Raw genomic sequence first — 21,039 nt, 5'->3', positions numbered from 1 at the left:
TAACAGGCATCTCTCTCTGTCACTGTCTTGACTATCAGAAAGGAAGAATTTAAAGCTATAATTTTGTTCTCTGGTTTCATTTTATGGAAGCTTAATGGGTGTATTTAATGGTTTTAAATATTTAATGAGTTTTAATTATATCTCATTTTCTGGGCACTGGATTGGATGGCTGAAGTTCAACTAGAATAGCACCGAAGATCTCACCCTGGGACAAGAAGGCTGAAGTAAAGTTGACAGAGGAAGACAAGGTACGTTCCTAAGGAAACTGGCTACCCCCCGGAAGCTGCATGGCAGAATTTCACAGCCTGCCAAGTCAGATAAGGGGCTCAGGGCTCCAACATTTTTGGCCAACTTGGGAAAATGGGCTTGGTCACCATCCTCCCTACTTGGCATCTATCTTATAAGCAACAATGGCCAGGGTCCAGGCAAGGAGTTCTCCACTAGGGCAATATCAAGAGCTGGGAAGTAAACACTGGGATATGTGTCAAAGACTCAGTAAGCTGACTGGATGTTTCCTGTCTCAGAACATAAGAACAAAAACTAACTGGAGGAACAACCTCTGCTATGTTACTTCCTACCCCAAACTTCTTTACACACAGATGTAATCTGACTTCAAAAACACAGCAGGCATTCTTCAACATGGTGTCATTGTGCTTTTTCAGCAGCTAACAATAACTGAAGCAATGGGAGCCAGTCTGGTGGTTCCACCTGCAAGCACAGCATCCAATATAGATGCTGGTTTGTGTCCCAGATGCTCCACTTCCCATCCAGCTCCCTGCTTGTGCCCTAGGAAAGCAGTAGAGGATGGCCCAAAGCCTCAGAACCCTGCAACCACATAGGAGCCCAGAAGAAGCTCCTGGCTCCTGGTTTCAGATCAGCTCAGCTCCAGCTGTTGAGGCCATTTGGGGAATGAACCAGAGGATGGAAGATCTTTCTCTCTGTGTTTTCTTCTCTCTGTAAATCTGCTTTCCCAATAAACATAAATAAATACTGTAAAAAAAAAATAGCAAAGGTGCCTATTTTTAACACGCACAGAATAGCCACTATAATAAAAATAGCTAAAGTTTGTGGGATTTATTCTATTACCCTTACAGAATTTTATGAGGAAATCAATTTTTGCTTTGATCCTATACAATAGCCATTAGACCTTATTTAGGGTGAATTATGCTTACGAGTAAGTAAGATATGATTTTTTTGCCTTTTTATTTTGTACTTAGGAGAACATTCTACAATTCTTAAAATCTATTATATTAGTGATCTTAAAGATTCATTTCAGCCCCTAGTCCAAGTTCATGGTAGTGTTCACTTTTCATACTGTTACACAGATATATAGATATATAGAGATATTATATATAAAGAGGAGGAGAGACAGAAAGATCTTGCGTCCACTGATTCACTCCCCAAGTGGCCGCAATGGCCAGAGCTGAGATGACCTGAAGCCAGGAGCCATGAGCCTCTTCCGGGTCTCCCACACAAGTACAGAGACCCAAGGCTTTGGGCCATCCCTGACTGCTTTCCTAGGCCACAAGTAAAGAGCTGGATGGGAAAGGGGGCTGCTGGGATTAGAACTAGCGCCCATATGGGATCCTGGCACGTTCAAGGTGAGGACTTTAACCGCTAGACCACCGCGCTGGGCCCTGCTTTTCATACTGGTATTCTTCACTTTTACTGGATCTGAAGGTACTATACAATGTATTACTAAGAAGAGTTCTTAGCCAGCAAAATTACCAGTGGTATTTAAAACTCATTGAAGCAAGACAATCCTGAAGTGGGAACTATACAGTTTATCCTTTCAGTTCACTTTAAAATAGCTACTTTTATGTTAGGTAAATTTCTTCCCATTAAAGTATTTTTCAGTAAAAAATAAAAGTTACTTCACACAGCCTGAGTGTATTCTGAAATCGCCTGATCTATTATAACTCATGAAGCATATTTATAAGGAGCAGCATTTTTTTTTCTTATGAAGAAAGGTTTACCTTACGAACTACAGTGTCTGCACCTGTGTTGGCAATAGCAAGCAACCCTAAAAGCACTGTTTTCTCTCTGTAACATTCACGTAACAGGATGATTCTTTTTTTCTGACTGGATAGTAAGAACTCCTTCCTCAGATGAGCATGAATTCACTTAATTCTTCTCCCAGCGCCTCTCCTCTTTAATTCTCTGTTGCTATTCAGTTTTTTTTTTTTTAACCCATAATTTTGGGTAAAACAGGAGCCACCCCTTTGGTGAACACATGGAACCACAGCACATAGTAATTTACATCCTTGTTCGGCGTTACATCAAGTTTGACATACCTGGACCCATATCATTTTAGAACGAGGTCTTAACCAAATTTATTTCAAGTAACTAGAACAAAATTACTTTTACTCCATTCATTCAAGAATTAAAATTTTATACCATTTCCAAGGAGAATTGGAAAATTTAAATAATAACTGTGGAATTCCTAAATGATCATCAATAGCTCATAATTGTGCAATCTGTAACAAGCAAAAAGGATCAATTCAGGATTAAGGGAATTCTTGTTCTTCTTATTCCCAACAGAATAATGTTACTTCTGCATTAGACTGCAGAGTTCCTTTCATCTTTCCCTGTAAAATCAGTCAGAATCTAAAGATTTATAACAATATCAAATCTACATTTGATAGGAAGTCACAAATTGAGATATGATCACCACTAAATTCCGGAGATCCAGATAATATGCAATCTAATCAAATCCATTCATGTCTAGCACGTAACATCGTATACAAAATAAACAAACACATGAGGACTTGTGCAGTGCAGGCAGGATTAGTAATTAGAGGCAAAGCCCACGAACATTTCCATGTCAGGTCAGGAAGGATGCTATCTGCAGAATGCCTTCTAATCCTCCTCCTGGACCACAAACCTCTTTACTATAATCACCCAATAAACTACTACAGAGTAACATTAAGGGCAGATGCAGAGAAAGTAAATTCACAGTTAAGGTTGTCCTTTAACATACAGGATCAAAGAAGGGTACCAAGAAAGTAGCTAAGTGCCCCACCCCCACATGGTTTTCAGATGCTGGAAAGCACTGCAAACTGTTAATTTTTCTAGCTTTTAATGCTTGTCTAACACCCTTAACATTTTTTCTAATATTATTGCTCACAGGACATCTTCTTGAGTCGAGTCCCCCTTGCTCCCTATGCATATATATGTTTTGCATTTATATATGAAAGTTTGACAGACAGCTAAAAAGAAGTAGGGAAAAAGGTAAGAGAGGCCTTGGGACATCCTATAATGTGAAGTATAGCTTTCAGTCTCCTGAGAAGCTAACACCACCAACAAAAACATCTGCATGCTAACAGTCTAGCAACCTAACACCAAATTCACATAATAGGGGGAAAGACAACTGGGACATAGAAACTAACATTTAATTTGTGTCATAAAATTTCTAAATCTTCTTAAACCTGTACAGTTACTATCTGTGTTTAGCTATTTCCTTATAAATGGATATTTTTGGACTATTTTCCAACCCCATATACCCTTTAAAGCTACTAGTACATTTCACAAATGGGTTTGTTTGTTTTGCTCTGTGGTCCAACTCTCAGATAAAAGTGTACAAAATTGTAGTGTACTTGCACTTTAAAAAAGAATGTTTCATCCTGGTAAATGGACGTTAGGTAATGTCACTGTTACAAAACATCTAACATTGAAATAAGCAATAAAACCTGAGGGTTTGTTGGAAAAAACTGCAATGTTCATCTACCTTCATCACATAAATTATACGTTCAAGAATTGTGTTCTATGCAAAGCACAAACATGTCAATTTCAGCCCAAGGGGCATTTTTCCCTAGGTTTATAACCCCTTGAAAATAGAGGTTTCATCCAGAAAATCCCACAGATCCGTGGCTGTTTTCACATTATAATATATTCATAAAGCAAATATTCACTGGCAAACATGTAACAAATTAAATAGCATGAGGAAGGGGTCCAAACTGTTAAGAATGAGAAATGGACCAAACCTACCATCAGACATAATATAGACATCAAACAACCAAAAGAATACACAAAATAAGCAATATTAAAAGCAAAACATTATGGGTAGTTTTTCTTTTTGAGGGGGGCCACTATTAGAAGAAGCAGTGGATCTGAATGTGTGTGTGTGTGTTACACTAGCACTAAAGTAAAGATAAAAAACTATTTCACAGTTATACTGCAAAAGTCATAGCGTATTGCACACAGTATAGTAAGAGAGGAAAATACCATGTTTTATTTTATAAGTCACCTACCGTCATAGTAGACAATCGCTCCTACTAGTTTGTCTTTCTGGAGCATGGGGAAATGTTCAAGGGCTCTCGATTTGCTGAGGACATAACTGCTTTTCAAGCAATTACTTCCTGCCACCAGATCATAGAGCTTGATTCCTACCCAGTAGTAAGGCAACTGCCACCACCTGCAGCATAAAATGAGGAAAGGTTTGTTTTGAGATGAAGTATAACATCATAGGATGTCACCTTTTATTACAAGATACTATTATTTTTTTGTATTTTATTTGTATTTTATTTGTATTTTTTTTGTATTTTATCTTTTGTATTTTATTTAAATACAAAAGGCCTACCTGGAAATTTAAATGGACTGCAAGGAAACAGATGATCTGTTCCTGTTGCTGACACCATCCTAACTAAGTGCACGTATGTCAAAGAACCTGTGACCCTTCAACTCTGACGCAGTTCTCAACATCCTGCGTGTTAGGATGCTTGAGACTCAAATATCCGGACTGACTGAACCAGACTAGCACGGGAGTACTCGGGGTTAAGAGTAACTGGTTTTGGCAGGCATTTGGCAGAGTGCCTAAGCAACTGCTTGGGGTGCTTGCCTTCCTTTTGGGGGTGCTTGGTTTAGTCCAGGGTGCTCTGTTTCTGATCCAACACTTACTAATGTGTACCAAAGGAGGCAGCAGTTGATACTTCATGTGCTTGGGTTACTAAGTACCTGGAACTAAATTCCAGGCTCCCAGCTATCACCTAGTCCATCCTTGGCTGTTGTAGCCATTTGAAAAATGAGCCAGTACAGTAATATGATGTGTGTTTGTGTGTGTGTATTTCTAATAAAATTGGAAGAAATTAGTATTTCTTTTTTAAAAAAAATCATGAGTTCAAGAAGTAGTGTAAAACAAAAGATGGTAAAAAACAATGAAATCTGTCTGCAGGCCCCCACAATACTTGTGTAATGAACAGCAACATGAGCCGCTTTTCAACGTGCCCTGTGTTTTCACATAAGGCAACTTCATAGATAGCTCAACAACTAGGAAATCTGGGTTGCTTAATCTGATGTCTTCTAACAAAATTTCAGTTTGGGTTAATTTAGACCCTTTGACTAGCCTAAAAAGTTCTGGGCTTCTGGTTGCTTGATTCAGACTTTTCCTTTCCTATTCTGGAAGTAGGCCTCTTACAGTCTTTAGTGAAATGCGGTTATGAATCTATACACTCACAGAAACTCGAAAAAAGAAACTATAAGCTGCAAATACAGAACACAGTCTCCTCTCTGTCTTTAAGATCTGATCCTTAATGATGGACTGAGAGAGAATAATTTCAGAAAAGCCACACTGAAATACACCAAAGAAAATATTTGAAAAGAATTACAAATTAGAAACAAATTCACAATAGGAAATACCTCTCAGGAGATGGTGTTATGGCACAGAAGGTAAAGCTGCCGCCTGCCACACTAGCATCTTAGTGGGCACCAGTTCTAGTCTGGCTGCTCCACTTGCAATCCAGCTCCCTGCTAATATGCCTGGGAAAGCAACTGCTGGGTCCTTGAATCCATTTAGGAGACCCAGAATTCCCTCACTGCTGTCTTCTAATTGGCTAAGCTCCAGCATTGTGGCCACTTGGAGCGTAAACTAGTGATTGGATGGTTGATTTTTCTCTTTCTTTCTCTTTCTTTCTCTTTCTCTTTTTCTTCTCTTTTCTCTCCCTTGCCTTCTTGCTATAACCCTTTGAAAAATAATCTTATTGCAACAACAGACATGCACATTGAGGATTATTTCCATTAAAACTGTGTTGTTCTACTGAGCTCACAAGTAAAGAGTATACAGGCTATAACAAAAGACTTACTTATAAATTGGGAGCATTATAGGCAACGGAGCTGATAAATGGGGAGCAATTTCTAGTAGGTTGGCACGTTCATGAAGGGCTTCTTTTACCATCCTATACTGAGAAGCAAAACAGAGAAAATTAGTTTGGCAGTAACAGATCATAATATTTTCAAAATGGCAAACAGACACCCTGCCAACTGATTGATACACAGGAACCTTCTACCTCTGAGCGAGGATAGCTCCCTCCTAATCAAATTTCTAATAATACATCATGCTGTCAACCTCAAAGATTTTTTAGAAGCCTTAACTGTATTTGCATAGGAGAAAAACATGCTGTCAGAGTTCCCAGGTGTAAGATATTTTCCTGACTTGAGTTACAAGATTATTATAATCATTTATCTTGCATTCTCTGCATTGTCTTCCTTTCTCAGTTCTCCATAATATTTTCTCCGTGTAAGAGATAACAGATTGTTCAAATCCATACTAAAAGTTTCCATCTTGCCTTCAATAAGCCAAGTGAAGATAATGCTGAGCCGTTGCATGGCATTTTACTAATGACAATAAAGCTTTTGTCTTAACCCCTGTCGTCCTCATTGTGCCTGTCTTAAGAGCCAGTGTTCCTAATACAATGCTAATTTCACAAATGAGAAAACTAAGGCTGGTAGATGTTGAATAAATAAGTCAAAAGAGCCATCACAAAGTAGCTGGTTCTAAACCCTAGACTATTTTCTTTGCATCCATCAAGATGCTGAAAAAGAGTTGTAAGAAAAGGGAGACAGATTCAAAACTGACTTGTCAAGGGAAGAAAGGGAGACAGATTCAAAACTTGACAGTGTCAAGTCAGTGCTGCTCTGTTTCTCATGTACCAAAAGCAGACAGAGAGTGCAGCTGATTTTTTTTTTTGCCCCTCTGGGAAATGTCATCTTCCACACTGCCTTGGCGGTTTTCAAATGGTGGCAGACTGGACACAATAAAGCGTGACATAAGAAAAGCATGACTCAGATCATCTTTTTCTTGGGAATATGTCAGTGACAATGTGAGCGAAATGATTGCAGTTGCTGTTAAGAAGATACATTTGGCACATCCCCTGAATTACAACACAGCTTTCCTGAAACTGCTTGGGAAGTAGCAATTTGGTGGCCACTGGCAAAAACCCAATCACAATTCTTAAAAGGCAGCGTGTCCAAAAGCAGTTTTGTAAATCTGCTACTTTGACATGCCCATATAGAAAAAGCCCCTGATTAGCCATTAACGTAATGCTGCAGACAAGAACTAACACACCTCTCCTGGAAGATACTCCAGCAGAATACGTTAAGTAGGTAATTCCAACAAGAAGAAATGTTAAAAGCTATTTTAAAAAAAAGAGAGAGCCTGCTTTAATTGGGTAGAAAAGCATAGTCACAATTTTTGTTTAACAACCAGCATACACAATTACCTGCTCAATATCCAACTTCATGATGGCCTTCTGAAGATATCTCACACCACCATGGATCAATTTAGTGCTTCTGCTGCTGGTCCCTGATGAGAAATCATCTCTTTCAACAAGGGCTGTTTTTAGTCCTGTGTAACCAGAAAACCAAATTAACTTCTTAAATTACACAATTTGTATGTAATTCATTAAAGGCACTTCTCTAGGGTAGAGACAATCACAAGAAAAATTACTCTGAACATGGATAAATTTGTATTCAAAGTGCAGTACACTGTCTATATTATAATGAAGAGATTTTAGGCTCTTCCTGAGGGAAAAGTCAAATCAGAACGGGGAGCATATTAAACGGCGAGTGAATCACAGAGAGGTAATATCACAGGACAGCTTTGTGGCAGCAGCCTACACTGGAGTGCACAGAAGGCCACAGGAGGGCTTGGCACCCAGCTGCCCTTTCAAGCTGGCTGAGTCCTGTCACAAAGACCAGAACGGAAGCTCATCCTCACTGCAAGACTCCACATACTTTGCAGTCCCTCCTCTCTGATCTACCCTCCGGCAGCACCTGCAGATCTAGACCAGACCTCCTCCTCTGCGCTGACCTGTTCAGAAGGGTGTGTGTTGAGTGGTGGTATCATGTGTGTAAAACGGGAAAAGATATCCAAGATGGCAAAACAGGGGATCAAAGAAAATAACCTCTCGTGTTGCTGTATTTACAGGAGAATTTAAAATATTTGAACACAACAATATTTTAGATTTACAAACAAATACATACCAGTACAAATGGACACAGCAATGAGTATCCAACAGTGACACAAACAAGATACTCGATGAGGGGAAGCTGCAGGGATGGTAACAACCAGCCCGTGGAGTGCAGAGGACCTGAGAAATTTAGTCTGGCTCCAGCAAGGCAGCCACAGGAAGGAATTCCAAATTCAACAACACTACAGCACACTAATTTCTTTCTTTCTTCTTCTTCTTCTTCTTTTTTTTTAATAATATTGCATAGTTGATTAGGGTACAAAGGGTCAAGGGCTACAGGAAAGTGGATAAGATTATTATTTCCATCATATTTTTCATCCTATTATATCATCATTTTTTTCCCTGTATCTGGGGTCAGGGGAGAAACAAAGGGAGAAGCCCCACCCAGCCTCCTACTCATCCCAGGCCCCCGATGTGGGGCACGCTCCAAGGGTCCTGCTCAAGCAGTTTTGGATAGTTCAATAGGCCTGAATTGTTGCCAATCTCGCCATTCCAATCACGATGAAGGCTATTCAGAATCCACTGGCTGACATAGTCTCTTCATGGTTGGGGTTCTGAGATCAGCAGTTCAGTTGGAGAGATCTCCAGAGAAACTTCTTCTGAGGTGATCCCAGACCTGATTCTTGTGTGTGCTTGCCGATACAAGGTCCAGCACAGTCCATCACCCCAATCAGCTTATGCACATGCTGGCCTTTGCAATTGTTGGGTCAGTTCTGTTTCCAGCCGTGTCTTCCAGGTGAACTAATGGGTGTTGCAAACCAGCCCAATCCCGGCCATTTTATACTCGACCCTCATGCAAACCAGTGGGAGCTGCAGCCTAGTTAGGGCAACTCCCCGTAACCCCTACCAGGCCTGCCCCATACCCTGGTTCCCATGCTTGCCTTGCTATGTACTGCACACTTGTTTAGTTTGTCCCACATCCCATTTAGCTCTCATACATGTCAATGGGCATTGAAGTCTAGTTCAACCCAACCAATCCTACTCTACAGCCTTCACACATATTGGCAGGTGCCTTTCTGTCTAGCCACCCCTGCCCATGTCCTGGTTTTCATGCTCTCCAGTGGGAATGGTAACCCAAGAGGGAGGTGCCCACTATTTTCCTAATAGGCCACTCCCATTCCTGGATTATGCACTCTCTAGGTGATTCTGGAGTTTAACTTGACAGATTTAGTCCCCAGTGGCAGCCTCTGCCAGCTGATGCTGCGGCAAAGCCCAACCAACCCTCACCCCCTCTAATTTTTGCTTGCACCAGTTGGAACAGTCAGCCCAACCTGGCTTTTCCCTGATCTAGTTCACATGAGGCCCACAGGTGTTGTAGCCCTGCCTGGTCTGGTCTGCCCCCATCCCAACTCATGCTCTCAAGTGAGAAGCACACTAATTCTTAATTCAATGATTCTGCATGACCACGAGTGATGGAATAAATATCCAAATGGCCCCTAGCAGAATAAGGGCTCCCCAGCCCTGAGTTGGCAGAGGCCACTTCTAAGTCAACCCTCTCCCTTCACTTGAGGATTGCTCTAAGTCTCTTTCACATGAAACTAGCTTTGCTTTATTTGTTTCCCTGCAGAAACACCCTGCCTCTTCAGATCGGGATGACTAGCAGGACCAAGACCTACCTGAAAGCCAAAACCTCCAAAGACCCAAAGTTTGTGCCTACACCAAGCCAGGACAAATGTCCCTGGGGTGCCATACTCTTGGGGTTTGAGAGAATGTCATAGGATGCAATTGCAGTTAAGAATATGCAAAGGGGGCAGCCTGGGCTCACAAATCTCCTATAGGAAAACTGGGCCATAGATTCCATTCAGGTCATTCATTGTATTTAATACCAAAGGGTCGTTTTTATAACTTTTAACAGTTTGAATATCGTACCCAAATGTCATCATAAAAGCAGGGCAATTCCCTTACCACAAAAGGACAAAACAGTTAGCAACTAGGGAGAGAAGAGTAGAGAATTTTTATTTCAGGTCAAATATTGCTAATGACTTATCTTACGAGCAAAACAGCACATAAATTATAGGTATCAAAGTCCCAGGTCATTGTGTCTAAGCATATGTGCAAGAAAAAGAGATGTACAATACTTAAATATTAAAATCCTTCAGCCTAAGGAACTGTATCATGAAAAAATGTTTTAATATAATAAAATATATATAATAACAATAGCATATAGTAAAAACAATAAAATAAAATAAAGCTATAACACTGGATGTTTTTTAAAAAAAAAGAACACTATATCAGGATAGATTTTATTGCTATCTTGATTTTTTTATAAATTTGTGTCACCATCAGAGACAGACAAGGAGTTCTCACTTGCTGGTTCTTTCCTCAAGTGTTGGAAATGGTCAAAACTGGGTGAGACCCAGACGCAGGGCCCAGCATGTGCGGATGGCAGAACAACAATGCATAAAGTCATTAGGGCTCTGACTCAGGACTGGGCAGGAAGGCAGAGTCAGGGAACCAGAGCTGGGACTAGAATGCATGTATTTGGATGCACAGAACGTTATGAGCATAAAAGTGGATTTAGCGAATAAATTAGTTGTAGACCAGGCTGTGAAGTATGGGATACTTCGCTGACCTTATTATCTGCTTCACAGAAGATATTTCAAGAAGTTGTTGGAAAACTCAATTGAAAGATAAGTTTATTCTGAAGCAAAAAAGATTCTGAAATTCCTGCAGACTCTCTTGCATGAGGTACATTTTCTATGAACTTTTTTCTTAAAGATGTATTTATTTTTATTGCAAAGTGAGACATACAGAGAGGAAGAGAGACAGAGAGGAAGATCTTCCATTCGAGGATTCACTCCCGAAGTGACCATAACAGCTGGTGCTGAGCTGATCCGAAGCCAGGAGGCAGGAAACTCCTCCGGATCTCCCACTTGTGTGCAGGGTCCCAAGGCTTTCGGCTGTCCTCGATTGCTTTTCCAGGCCACAGGCAGGGAGAAGGATGGGAAGTGGAGCATCGGGCACATGAACTGGCAGCTATATGGGATCCCGGTGCGTTCAAGGCGAGAACTTTAGCTGCTAGGCCACAGCACCAGGTCCTCCTATGAACTTTTTAAAGACTCCCCAATATGCATGGATTATCAAAAATGTTTTGCAACAAAACAAGCTTATTTTTTTAAAGATTTATTTATTTTTATTGGAAAGGCAAATTTACAGAGAGAAGGAGAGACAGAGAAGAAGAACTTCAATCCGATGATTCATTCCCCAAGTGGCTTCAACAGTTGGAGCTGCGCTGATCTGAAGCCAGGAACCAGGAACTTCTGGGCTTCCCACATGGGTGCAGGATCCCAAAGCTTTGGGCCGTCCTCAACTGCTTTCCCAGGCCACAAGCAGGGAGCTAGATGGGAAGCAGGGCTGCTGGGATTAGAACTGGTTCCCATATGGGATCCCAGGGCATTCAAGGCGAGGACTTTAGCCACTAGGCTATCATGCCGGACCCCAAGCTTACTTATTAATTCTTTCCATTAGTGGTTTGAAGTATGTTTGTAACCCCTGGTTCAAAAGTAGGCAACTAAACAAAGCACAGCAGAGTTTTACAAGGGTGCCATTTAAAAATCTGGAAGATTCTTACCTTCCTTCAGGTTAGCATAAACCCAAAATTACTGGTATATCAATCAAGACTGCATTTGCAAACAAGTTCAAAAATGCACTGTCTCAGTAAGCTACATCACCTTTTCTTAGCCTGTCCAACACAGACAATTCTCCTTCCAGCACAAAAATAGACCTTTTTTTCTTCAAGTTGAAGATCAAACGAGGGAGTTGACTTTCAAATAGCATTTAAAAGAGACAGATTACTTAAAATACAAGGATGTCTCTTTTTAAACCCTGGCACCTCCGTCATGCTGTGAAGATGTCCATGCCTTGAGAGGCAGGGGAACTGGACAGAGGCCCAGCAGCCCATCCCTCCCGCAGCTTCCTCACCTGGGCCTACCAGAGGTATGTAGACACTAGGGTCATAGAATGTCCCAACTGCTCCCAGGAATCCTTACTTCCTGGTTGGTAGCTCCCTGTCCTAGAGTGCAGGTTGGACCTTTCTTCTAATGAGTAACTGATGTTCTAACCACTTCTGTGATTTAGGCTAAGGCGCGTTGGGAAATGCTCTCAGTCTTGCCCTCCCACCTGCTTGAGCACTGTGAGTTCAGGAAGCAGGTGAAGTCCCCAGGCAAAAGGTGGTGAGCAACTGGGGCTTCCGTCTAATCAGCGGGAAGTGAATCCTGCTCAAGGACCATGGGAGAAAGCAGAAAAGCACCTTGGCCTCTAAGATTCCGTGAGCCACTGGATCCAGGAAAGGTTCCCCCAGATTCCATACCCACAGAAATAGACGAATACTGCTACTGTTTTAACCAGCACATTTTCAGGGTTATTGATTGGATATAATCTCCTAAGTGAAGAATGATTGTGACCAAGGTTGGAGGTTTTAGTTGAACCTGGGGATGTGATCTCTGGGAAAAGCTGACTCTACAGAGAAATACACGTGCCAGGAGGACTGCACCGGAGAAGGGGGTTATCACTGACCAAGACCAGCTTGAGAAAGGTAAAAGCATGAAAGCAAATGCTTGAAACGGCCCAGTTCATTCAGGGGCTGCTTGTGGTTCAGAGGCTGAAGTGCAGACGAGGTACAAGAAATGACGAGAAGCAGACACGGAGTTAGGATTGAGCACAGCAGAATCACACAAAGGGATTTCCGTCCCCATTGGGGCATTTAGATCCTGTTCTGTGGACCCCTGTTTAAGTGTCTGGACAAACCACTGTGAACATGGTCATGGGTTCCAGATCAGTTTGGGAGACAAACAGCTCATCAGAAAGAAAAAGATCTGCCATCAGCAACACCCAGCTGGATCATGGGGGTTGTACTCAGACATCCACTCCAAAGTATCCGGCTATATTACTGATTTTTTTTTTTTTGTCATTCTGAGAAACAAAATGTTTTGTGTTTTCCCAAAACTTTTCAGAAACACTTATTATGCTGTCATGGAAGTCATGAAAATATTTTAAACTGAGGTATCTAATGACTGGGGGTGGGCAGCTTGATTGGGGCGGTGAGGAATCCCGGGTCACACGGCAGAAGACAGTGCTGGGAGAGGCGTGAGCAGCACTGTGAGGACAAGGTGGTCCGGGCGGGGAATTTTATGGATTGTGCGGTCAGAATGACTCTTTTTCTTTCCCAAAGAGATGCAGTGAGAAAGGAGGAACTACCCTAGAGACTGGCAAGCCAGCTGAGGAGGGAACTTAAGGCCATTTGAGAGTTAACACTTTAAAACGAGGTTTTCTGATCTTAGATATTGTAAAAGTTTACACACGCACGGAGAAACTCTAGTGACTCCAGCACAGTTAGAGGTGCATCTCCAGCAACGGAGGCTGCCTCTCCACTCTCACTACATCCAGGGGCAAAGCACCAAGCCACACTGCAGAAGTCCCAGAGACACGAGACTGCTCCCTGCGGAGCAAAAGCATCACAACGTCCTGTCCAAACTTGTAGCTACGTGGATGCATTAATGCCCCATGTTACCTACAGTTACTTCTAAAAGATTTTCTGAAGCACAATAGAATCGTCTAAATAAAATACTTCGAAATGTTGTCAATGACCACAAGCAAAACACTCTAAATTTCTTATTTAACGAAAATGAAGGAAACACAAACTCAAGACCTTAGAAGAAGTTGTAAACACTTCTCATAACTTTCTTTGCAAACTGATGAACCTCCTGCAATGACACCAGAGAAATCTGGAAGAGATTTGGGATGGTACTGTAATCTGCCGCTTACACACTGTCTCTTTAAACCCCCCCACATTTTTTCTCTCTTCTTAGCACTTACTGACCTGTAACTGTGAGCTGTTTGGGGTACCTTAATATCAGATTAGGAAGTCAGAAGAGGGGCTATTTTTTCTTGCCAGTGCAAATAAACAGTATCATTGAGTAATACTCAGTGCCGACCTCTCTGTCTTTAAGAGTGAATTAACCAGGTTTGAAGGACAACAAAAATGACGTGCCCAGGATTCAAGCAAACACTTGTTGGCAGGCACTTGCGGAGTCTGGGAGAAGATCTTCTAAGGAGAAAGAATCACCTGTGCATGTTTTGGGAGGTGAAACGCTGGTCTTGTGCATTTAAGCTAATTTTGAGAAACACGCTTTTGCTTTGGTTTTTCTTTCCTAGTCTGCAGTTATCAATTCATGGAAAGCAATAAGCTCTACCACTACTAAGGTGAACCAGAACATTTGGAAGTGGTATTACCTTTTTTTATTGTTAATTATATTTAGTAGGCCAAGAACTTGCCCAAAATAATAGAATATTAAATTACTTGGAAACCTAGTATAAAATTAGTTACAGTAAGACAGAGATAACTTGAGTTCACTGACTCATGCTCACCCACCATCTCTTAGCAAGTTAAATTGTATCTTCTACGTGGTGCAAGGTGTATTAACTAAACTCAGCTCTTCACAGCTTTCCCTTTCCTGATCTGTTGGAGAAAGTCAAGCTATATCCAACAAAACCAATTCCTGGATCAAGACATTTGGATGAATATAGGGGGATAATTACAATCTAGGGGAGAAATGGTACGACATTTAATTTTCACAACATGAAATAGAACAGAAGTATATTTTAATACCTTTTACTGATTATCTTATTATGCATGAAAACATGCCCCATATAATAAATGCACAGAAGCAAAGAGAACAAAATAAAACTCTCCTGTAATTACACCACTCAAAGATAACCACAGCTGACATTTGGGTGTTTAAATGTTCACATTTTCTATGCATGTATATATTCACATATGCACACTTTTATAAAAATAGGATCATATGGTACTTTTAATTTTTCTCATTTAACACTGTTTATTGTAAACATTTCTCCACATCAATAAATAAATGTGTGGATACTATGACATTAAATATTTACAATGATCGATTTATTCCTTATTTTTAACATTTGGATTATTTCCTTTTTTCACTATTACGGACAGTATCACAAGATTATATTTGCATTTCAACTGCCTGTACATTAATTATTTCATTAGAATAAATTTTCAGAAATGCCATTATTAAGATATTTTTTAAAAGAAAGAAGAGAATAATTGCTTCAAAATAACTATCAGAGGTACCAAGATATAATACACAAATCACAAAACCTAACACACTTCGTACAAAACACACAGGTACCAAACTCACATATTCCATAAAGGAAAACGGGATTGTCTACGGAAAGGTGAGACTCTCTGTCTTAGATGAGCTCTAGGCTCATACTTTAGATTTCAGACAGCTGTGGCCGCTATCAAGAAAAGGGACTAATACAAAGGCTGAATATCTTACATTAAGGATCAATTTCTATTCAAAACTAATAACATCCAGGTAAAATACAATAAAAATAAAAGCAACCCTGACTTGTGGTCTTCATCATCAGGACTCTATGCTGTGCACTGGTATGCTAGCCACTTAATGTTCATTTGTATGTTTCTATTGGGAAACAAAATCAAAGATGTGTTACTAAAATGTATCGTTTTCATTCTTAGTGTATACTAAGTACCTTATGATTATGGGGTTACAAAACGGCATTAAGCTATAGTATTGTAATAATAGAAATTTCTGAAATAACAGTGGTTATGGCTGCTTTTGACTTTTTCTATTGCAAAAAAAGAGTTAATATTCAAAAGGAAGGAAACTACAAAAACAACACAGGAGGATGGCAAGGGAAGCTCAGGAGGACACAGCCCCGACTTCGCCCTGCAACCTGTCTCACCAGGAAGCTTCTGTGCTTGCCAAAGTACACCACTGTGCATCCTTCTCCTCTAAAACCCAGTACACTTAATATTCTTCCCAGCTTGCTGTTTCAACTTACAACTTACCTTAGCTATTTTCTTTGTGGATACCTACACATTTGGGTCTTTGTAATCAATTTCTATAATTTATTAAGCAGACCACAGTGTTTCCCATTGTCAACATGGCTATCAATAACATTCTAATCAGTATGGCACTGTGAGCTCAGCTTTAAACTCTTCCTCCTTCCCAAGCACAGAGGAAATTTTTAAAAAACAAGGCTGATTCAAAGTAAAAAAAAAAAAAAATGTAGCACCAAAAATGTAGCAGAAATTTTGAGGTTTTAGGTTTAAAACTTCTGTCTTGCTTGGCTCAGAGTCTGGAAACAGGCAAGACAGCCAAGATTTGAGTATCCGAAAGGTAAGGGGAATACAGCAGCCACTGCAAGGGAAAATGGAAGTAAGACAGACAAGTGTCTATTGAAGCTCCTCGTAGACAAGGTTGACAAGCTCCTTTTCACCACTGTCAAGAACCGACAACTATCTTCTAGGAAATTAGGCCTGAACACCAGCCTGACAACTGCAATGCATGGACCCCAAAAATCAACACAGAGCAAATACTCAGTTCATTTTTTTTTCTTTTTTCTTTCTTTTTTTTTTTAATGCCTGATGAGCACTGAGGCGGGCTTAAATTATATCTGTAAGTCAAGAGTATAGAAACAGAATTTGATGCAAAACTGATGGGTTATGAAGGACAGAAAGGAAAGAATTAAAATGCAATTAAAATCATTATAAATCCATGCATGAGAAGATACAGGGATGGCCACTCAGAGCAGCAGCAAAGATGCTTCCTTGGATGCCTGCACCCCATACCAGAGTGCCTGGTTTGAGTCCTGTCTCTGATACTGATCCTCACTTCCTGTTACTGCACATTCTGAGGCTAAAGCAGATGTGTCGCTGATTCTCTTTATTTCCAGCAAGAGGCAGTATTCTCTGGGATTGGAACTGAAGCCACAGAGGTTATGGCTTATAAATCCAATTATAAGCCAAAAAAATGTTCTAGGTGATCCCAGATACATACAGGCAAAGTCACGTAAAAGAACGTAAAAGACTAAAGGAAACAGGGGGCCTGGCGCAATGGCAAAGTGGCACAGTGGTTAAGGTCCTCGCCTTGCACGCCCAGGATCTCATATGGGTGCCGGTTCTAATCCCGGCAGCTCCACTTTCCATCCAGCTCCCTGCCTGTGGCCTGGGAAAGCAGTCAAGGACAGCCCAAAGCTTTGGGACCCTGCACCCGCGTGGGAGACCTGGAAGAGGCTCCTAGTTTCGGATCGGCATAGCATAGGCCATTGCGCTCACTTGGGGAGTGAATCATAGGACGGAAGATCTTCCTCTCTGTCTCTCCTCTCTGTATATCTGCCTTTCCAATAAAAAAATAAAATAAATCTTTAACAACAACAAAAAAAAAAAACTAAAGGAAACAGCTTGGAGAGCCCTAAAGAGATGATGTTTATCAAATTCTTCATATCGCAGATTCCTTTGGCAACAGAGTACCCACATGTGTGCTTGAAAAACTGACACAGCGGTGTGAAACAGTGAGGCAGTCTTTATTGATCCTGAATACCTGCAGGAGAGTGTAAAGAGAATTGTGCCTAATACATCCATAAAATAATATTCCTGGGCCCAGCGCAGTAGCCTAGTGGCTAAAGTCCTTGCCTTGCAAGCACTGAGATTCCATACGGGCACAGGTTCTAATCCCAGAGGCCTCACTTCCCATCCAGCTCCCCGCTTGGGGTCCAATGCCTTCGGCCTCTGCACCTTCATGGAAGGCCTGGAAGAGGATCCAAGCTCCTGGCTTCGGATCGGTGCAGCTCCAGCCTTTGTGGTCATTTCGGGAGTGAATCAGCAGATGGAAGATCTTCCTCTCTCTCTCTCTTCCTCTCTGTATATCTGACTTTCTAATAAAAAATTAAATAATAAATCATAATAATAATCCTGAAATAAACCAATGAAAATTGATTCCTGAGAAAATATGAATGATGAAAACACAAGTAAGTCTTCTAAAGAGTCCCTGACTTTTTCTCTTCCCTCTACAGTCTTTGTTTATCCATTACCAAAATTTCATTTGGACATACTATTTGATCAAAAAGCTTGTGCAAACGTTTTTACAAGAGCCCTTTACCATCTAGTGGCTCCCCCAAAACTTCGATGTCCTGAAAAAAAAAATCTAATTATTGCTGGTAACTTTAAAAGATCACAGTAATTTATTTTTGTCAAATGTGACTAAAGATTAATGGATACAATCAGGAATAATTTGGTAAAAACATATCAAATGCAGAGAAAGCAAAATTTGTTGTTAAGTGAAGCATCAAATATAATAAAAGAGCAAATTCCATGAATGAACAGCAACAATGCACAATTCATTAACCAAATGCCCATGATTATTTCACACTTGAGAAGGCCACTGATATGACCAGAAATTGTAGTAAAGGATAACTAGAGATTACCTTTAGCATCTCTTTATACATTTTAATTATAAATACCACCCCCGGAGGGTACCAGTATAAGGAAGGCAAATAAGGTGAGATTTGCTTACCCCTTTTAAAAAACCATAATTCTATATACATATGACTACACATTCTATTCTTTTAAAATAGCAATCAATATGCCAGAAGATTTTATAAGTATAAAATTTTCTTAGCTGTTGCTATAAAATTACAATTGTGCTCAATATTCAGTCTCTGACAACTCTTAACTCCTCAAAACCATCAACACTTACCGTCACTATCAACATCTACAAACACCTGTTAATATACAAGCGAATGTTCTGGTCATTGCCAGATGTCCTTCACTGTCTAAAGAAGGTATCTGCTCAACAAACATTAAGAAACTGTAAGATTCTGGACAGCAAGGTCACACCCTAATAGTCTGCATATTCTTAGAAACTGGACTCATGACTTGACTCAAAAATAGTAATTTATTATTTTAGAGAGCTGATTCTTTCTTTATTTGAAAGGCAGTGCTACATGGAGAGAAGGAGGGACAGAGATGGGACATCCATAAATGGCCACAATTGCCAGGACTAAGGCAGGCCAAAGCCAGGTGCTGCAAGCTTCATTCAGGTCTCCCACGTGGGCACAGGGGCTCAAGGACTTTGGCCATAATCTGTTGCTATCCCAGGCATCCACGTGGCATTGCAACCAATAGTTTAACCTGCTACACCACAATGCTAGTCCCCAACAGTAAAATTTTAGTATATATTTTAAAATATATAAACTGGAAACAGCCAAAGCAATCATTAACAAAAACACTCATATTGGATTTTTCCATTAAACACACTGAATGAAAATAAACAAAATTTTGGCTTTGCAAAGAGAGAATAATAAATACACATAAAAAGTGACTCTAGAGTCCGGCATGATGGCTGACTAAGCTAACCCTCTGTCTGCAAGGTGCCGGTATCCTATATAGATACCAGTTTGTGTTCTTTTGAGCTCACTTCCAATCCAGCTCCAAAGCCTTGGGACCCAACACCCATGTGGGAGACCTGGAAGAGGCTCCAGGCTTCACAGCAGCTCAGTTCTGGCTGCTGTGACCATGTAGGGAGTGAGCCAGCGGTGGAAGACCTTTCTGTCTCCTCGCTGCAAATTTGACTTTCCAATACAAATAAATAAACCTTTTATATAAAAAAGTTGAATTATAATACAGTCTTGCCTGTCATTTTAAAAATACATAAATATTGACAGTACACAAAAATGAGCACAATGAGAACTTTCAGATATAGAACAAGCATAAAAGCACCTAGTGAGTGCTGTGTTGCTGGGCTCACAGTCCTCAAACTGTCGCTTCAGCAAAGCATGAATCAAAAGGTGGACGTTAACTTGGTAACAGAGTAGATTCCAGTATCTATATTTCGAACTTGGCATTATTTAGAGCTGACAAAATGACTTCTGTGATGTTTGCATGCAACAACACCTGATTGTGGAGCCTGTGAAATCATAGTAACCTAGGGCCTTTTCCAACTAGTGCATTATTTAAGAAGGAATTCTCTTCTCCAGATAAGTAAGCCAACTCAAGTCCAGGGTGATTGTGGTAGTAATTTAACTGAACTGAGAATTATTCCACGAAACAGATGATTACCATTGAGCAAGAAATCATTAATTATTGAACTCTATAGAAACTAACATACTCCACAATCAAACTTCCTTGTAGCTGCTGTACAAGTTTAATTCAATACACCTCAAGAAAACACAAAAACCATTATCACTCCAGGATAACTGATTCTAAAGCTGTCTTTTACTTTCGTGTCAATAACAGCAGCTAGAACGCCAGCTGCGCTTCACTCAGCTTCTACTCGGTAAGAGAAACACTTCTTGATCAGGTCTATTTAGGTCTATACCACATGTAACCCTCACAAGGTTCATTCATTTAAAGAAGATATTTCTTCCCTCCCTTGAAAGATAAGACACTGTAGAGAATCTAAGTAATTTGCCCCTCCACACACACACGCACACACACACGCACACACGCGCGCACACACACACACACACACACACACACACACACACACACACACACTCTCCTCCTTCCCCTACCCCTCACTGTACCTCATATCTGCATCAGATAAAAGAAACGTACCCAGATACCGCTGATTTCAACACCAAAAATCCACAGGCAGAAGAAACAGATTGTTGCATTAATCACTGCCTATGTAAGGGAACAAAATCTCTATCTTTGCTTGTCATGTTTCCTTTCTTAAGTTAGTTTGCTTTGTGCCTTTCCTAATGCCGCTCAAAGGAAGACTGCGGCAGAATCATGTAGATTGCCAACAGCCATTTCCATCATTTATTCACACACACAAGGGTTTCCCAAAATGTCCCATGCTTTATTGGAAGACAAGCCTATAAGAACTATCTGGAAGAAAAATTACTATTTGTATAGATTTTCTCATTTTCTATTCTTGACTGTGATTTTAGCTGATACACAAATACTTCCTTATTTCACATAAATACATTTAGTATGTATTAAGAAATGGAAGTATAA

General features: G+C 40.4%; 1 protein-coding gene across 1 annotated transcript in view; it reads right to left on the bottom strand.

Moving 5' to 3' along the window:
* Positions 1-21,039, bottom strand: part of GPD2 (glycerol-3-phosphate dehydrogenase 2) — a 146,616-nt gene that overhangs the window by 66,723 nt on the left and 58,854 nt on the right. The window contains exons 4-6 of the mRNA XM_040971590.1: positions 7,494-7,618; positions 6,078-6,175; positions 4,251-4,414 (exon numbers count right to left, since the gene is read on the bottom strand). Coding sequence (XP_040827524.1) covers positions 4,251-4,414; positions 6,078-6,175; positions 7,494-7,618 — 387 coding nt within the window. The remainder of the gene's footprint in view (positions 1-4,250; positions 4,415-6,077; positions 6,176-7,493; positions 7,619-21,039) is intronic.

The sequence above is a fragment of the Ochotona curzoniae genome, unplaced genomic scaffold (genome assembly GCF_017591425.1).
Source record: "Ochotona curzoniae isolate NIBS_2020 unplaced genomic scaffold, NIBS_Ocur_1.0 contig_2210, whole genome shotgun sequence".
In the NCBI taxonomy this organism is placed as follows: Eukaryota; Metazoa; Chordata; class Mammalia; order Lagomorpha; family Ochotonidae; genus Ochotona; species Ochotona curzoniae.
This window is presented reverse-complemented; position numbering and strand designations above follow the sequence as displayed.